We start from the raw sequence: 4065 nt of genomic DNA on the forward strand, positions 1-4065 counted from the left end.
AGTAATAATACTGTAAACATTTTTACAGTAAATTACTGGCATCCAATTGCCAGTAAGTTACTGTCAAATTTACAGCAACCTATTTACAGTGTGTAAACCATGAAAAAAGCTTCAGCAATTATCACAACATGAAATTTTGATACCATCACATGACTAGTGTCAAGTAACTCTCATTAGAGTATTAGTACAGTATTAGTCGACTGTTGGGTTATGATTAGGGTTAGTAGAATAAGCTGACATGGAAAGTTGCAAAGTTACTTATAAGCAGAAGAATGTCAGTTTGGGGACAATTAAAATAAAGTGCTAGCAGATATTCAGTGGATATTCTACTAATATTAGCTGTATTAGTTTGCAGAATGTCTAAAGTGAAACATCAAAATAAAGTGTTACCTATATTTGTGACACAGTTGGACAAATAGGGCCTGATCTCAGTCATCTGTTAATCATATATTTCATAATATGATATTCCCCAGATTGAACTTCCGAAAAAGTACCAAAGCCAGACCTGTGGACTTTGTGGAAACTTCAACGGCAACAAGACTGATGATTCATTTGACAACGGTAAACCTCATTTTGATAAAAACTAAAATTATCTAGTAATTAATATTTTAATATATGACATCCAAACATTTGGTTTGTATAGGTTTGGCCACATGGAAAGTGTTACCAACTGAATCCTGTGAGGTCTTAATTCATCCTAATGATCAGTGCAAAAACCAGGTATTATGAAACAAAATTAAAGTTGTTATTATTTTAACAGAATTTGGAGCTGTGCCTGAATGTCATAAAAATGGTCCCACCTGTTTCAACTTAAAAACTTAAATTCAATTGCTGTCTTAAAATTTTAAGTCATTTCAACTCATAAGTTAAACCAACTTAAAGTACAAGTTATTTCAACTCACTAGAATAAAGTGAGTTGAAATGACTTGTACTTTAGAGTTGATTTAACTTAAAATTTTAATGCAGCGACTGAACAAATGTTTTTAAGTTGAAACAGGTGAAATATTTTCAGTGTAAATGTTGAATATTACATTTTAAATTGTTTTATATCAATTACTAATTGGAACATTGGTACGGATATTTTTTGATATACTCAATGTATACAATGAACAAGAGATGTTATTCTATTGCTTCTTTTAGATTTTATATTCTATTATATATCAGTTTTTCAATATTTGTAAACATTTTTACGTTATCCTATAGTTGCAGGGAAATCATAAAACTAAAACCATTGTTTGTTACTTGGAATAAAATACATACTAACTAAAATAAAATAATAATATAAAAAACTGAAATTGATACAAATTATAGACATTTAAAATAAACTAAAATTAATCATGACAAAACAACCCTATATATAGCTATCAGACTATTAATAAAATCTACAATAGTATCTCAATGATACTAAAATAAAACTGCCTAGTTGAAAGGCCTTTAAAATGCTAAAAAAATTTGTGTCCTCTGAATTTCCCAGACAAACATTTGCCAGCAGCATCTCAGCAGGCCAGGGTTTAGTGACTGCTACAGGGTGATGGACATGAGTTCATTTGAAAAAGCCTGCGAAGACGATCTGTGTCAGTGTTACGGCAATGACGACTGTCTCTGCAACACGCTCACAGAGGTTTCACGACTGTGCACACATGCTGGAGGAGAACCAGGAACATGGAGGACAGAACAGCTCTGTCGTGAGTATCATTAATAAATCATTTTTTATATATATAAAAACAATAGATAGATACATTCTATGTTTCATAACAGTTAATTGCAGTTTTGCAAAGCAGCAATGATGATATATTTTGTGATATACTATTTCATTTGTTCTGCGGAGCAGCAAAGACGTGTCCTCCGAGCATGCAATACCTTGAGTGTGGGAATCCATGCAAGAACACCTGCTCAGGTCCAGATGCAAGTGTACTGTGTAAAGAACACTGTGTGGACGGCTGTTTCTGCCCTCTTGGTGAGAAAAGATTTACAAAAGCTCTGCACCTAGATTCCCCTAGATGGGTCTATTTTTAAATGAAGCTTCTCCTTGCAAAAATATGCTTATCATACTTCAAGAATTGCATTAGCTCCAAGCAGAGCTTAATATCAGAACTGTTTATTTTATTATGTTCATAATGAAAATGGTACACCATTTTGCCTACTTTTTGTAAAGGTATGGTTGAGGATGACATTGGTCACAGTGGTTGTATTCCTGTGAACAAATGCCTTTGTGTGCACAACGGCACAGTATATCGATCAGGAGAGTCTTACAAACAAACTTGCAAAAAATGGTAACTTTTTTTTTACATTTAAATATTTTAAATTCACTTTTAATACCACATATATGCATATCCCCATGCTAACACTGCTGCTGTACTGTGTCAGTGTGTGCTCCGCTGGACACTGGACTTGTACATACCTGGAATGTCCCGGAATTTGCTCTGTTGTTGGAGGGTCTCACATCACCACTTATGATGGAAAGACCTTCACCTTCAGCGGCAACTGTGACTACATCCTCACTAAGGTCTGTGTCAGTACAGCAGATGATCCCCACAATTAGAAAAGTGTGGACTTTATAAAGGTTTCCGTGAACCTGAATATACAAACTATATAATTTGGAGGTTCTTACAATCTTTTTTTTTCAGCGCTCTAATGACAGTGATATTGCTGTCATGGGAAACCTGGCAAAGTGTGATCGGACCCGATCAGACACATGTCTAAATTCAGTTACCCTCATCATCCCAGGGACCACTGTAAGCACTTTGTTTAATTTTCCTACTGCTCCATGTTTTCATCATTCAAATTCTAAAATAACCCAAATATTTTTTTCTAAGAGCACCAGCAAATGTGTCTATGCTCAGAATGGCACACTTACTTTCAGCAAAGTGCACATTACCTACGACATACTCCACTACCATTTTACTTTTATACTCAACAAAATGTATCAAAATCCTTCAAGATGCCATTACAAAAAAATGTGTTGTTTTCTTTTTTGTTGTTTTACTTATAAAACAGATTCATTTTTCCTCCAATGGTGTTGTGACACTGAATAAAGATGGTCCATATAAGCTTCCTGCCACCACAGGTGGGTTGTCAAAAATGGGGATTGCTCTATTATAAGCATGTTGAACATTGAATTAAATTAAACATAATTAAATTCATTTTTTGGAAGATGCAAGGCTTTTCCTTTCTTCTATAAATGTAGATTAGCATGAATAAAAAGACACTGATGACTAGATGTTCTGTTTTGTGTCCTAACCACCCATTTTGTTGTCCCAGGTCCTGTGAGCATTTTTAAGCCCTCTTCCTCCTTCATCATTGCTGATATGAAGAGTCTTCGTCTAGAAATCCAGTTGGCTCCAGTTATGCAGTTGTATATTGTTGCCAACCCTGACGAGAAAGGAAAGATGAGCGGTGAGTTTTCAAAAATATGTGATTAGAATGACTTTCTGTTATGGAGTGTCTATTTACACTATGTGCAAATAGCCCACCATGTCGGCAGAGGCTATTTACACTATAGCTCCACTCACCAATGTCTGGTTGGCATAGACAACATTACAAAAGACGCATGTTGAACAAAAGGCTCAGTGGTGTAGGGTGTGGAATCTTTTGATGCGATCAACCTGAGTTCGACTTGCCGAACTCATTCTTCTCTTTTTTCCCATCACATATTAGATCGGAAAGACATTCATTTTCAATAAAAACAAAGGAAATGTTTAAAAAATGGAAATAAAGTGCATTTCCGGTATAATAAAGTGTTTATCGGGTAGGTGTAGGGAGGGCTTTATTGTCCCAATATAAGGCGGCATCCATTTAGTAAGTTTCAGAAATATGATAATTTAAACTCAATATGTTGTTACTGCATGCTGTTTTTTACTACAATAATGAGGTGCAAGTATCTGCCATTTTTACACTAAGTATAAACAGCATCTACTATTTACACTTTCTGCAAAGAAAATGCTGCTATTTTTTACATATTTTAGAATCTATCGTTATTTGTACTTAGTGTAAAGAGCATCTATTGCTTAGCCGCTGCCCTTTTTGTTGTGGAAGGTGGAACGAGTAAAAAAAAAAATAAAAAAA

The 4065-nt window shown here is 34.6% G+C and overlaps 1 protein-coding gene across 1 annotated transcript in view; it reads left to right on the forward strand.

Moving 5' to 3' along the window:
• Positions 1-3396, forward strand: part of LOC107576374 (mucin-2-like) — a gene marked incomplete at its 3' end in the record, with an annotated part of 7173 nt that extends 3777 nt beyond the window's left edge. The window contains exons 5-13 of the mRNA XM_016262564.1: positions 474-561; positions 644-720; positions 1475-1685; positions 1832-1957; positions 2156-2273; positions 2368-2506; positions 2628-2735; positions 2998-3067; positions 3262-3396. Coding sequence (XP_016118050.1) covers positions 474-561; positions 644-720; positions 1475-1685; positions 1832-1957; positions 2156-2273; positions 2368-2506; positions 2628-2735; positions 2998-3067; positions 3262-3396 — 1072 coding nt within the window. The remainder of the gene's footprint in view (positions 1-473; positions 562-643; positions 721-1474; positions 1686-1831; positions 1958-2155; positions 2274-2367; positions 2507-2627; positions 2736-2997; positions 3068-3261) is intronic.
• Between the last annotated feature and the right edge of the window lie 669 nt (positions 3397-4065).

The sequence above is a fragment of the Sinocyclocheilus grahami genome, unplaced genomic scaffold (assembly GCF_001515645.1).
Source record: "Sinocyclocheilus grahami isolate Dianchi unplaced genomic scaffold, SAMN03320097.WGS_v1.1 scaffold3605.1, whole genome shotgun sequence".
In the NCBI taxonomy this organism is placed as follows: domain Eukaryota; kingdom Metazoa; phylum Chordata; class Actinopteri; order Cypriniformes; family Cyprinidae; genus Sinocyclocheilus; species Sinocyclocheilus grahami.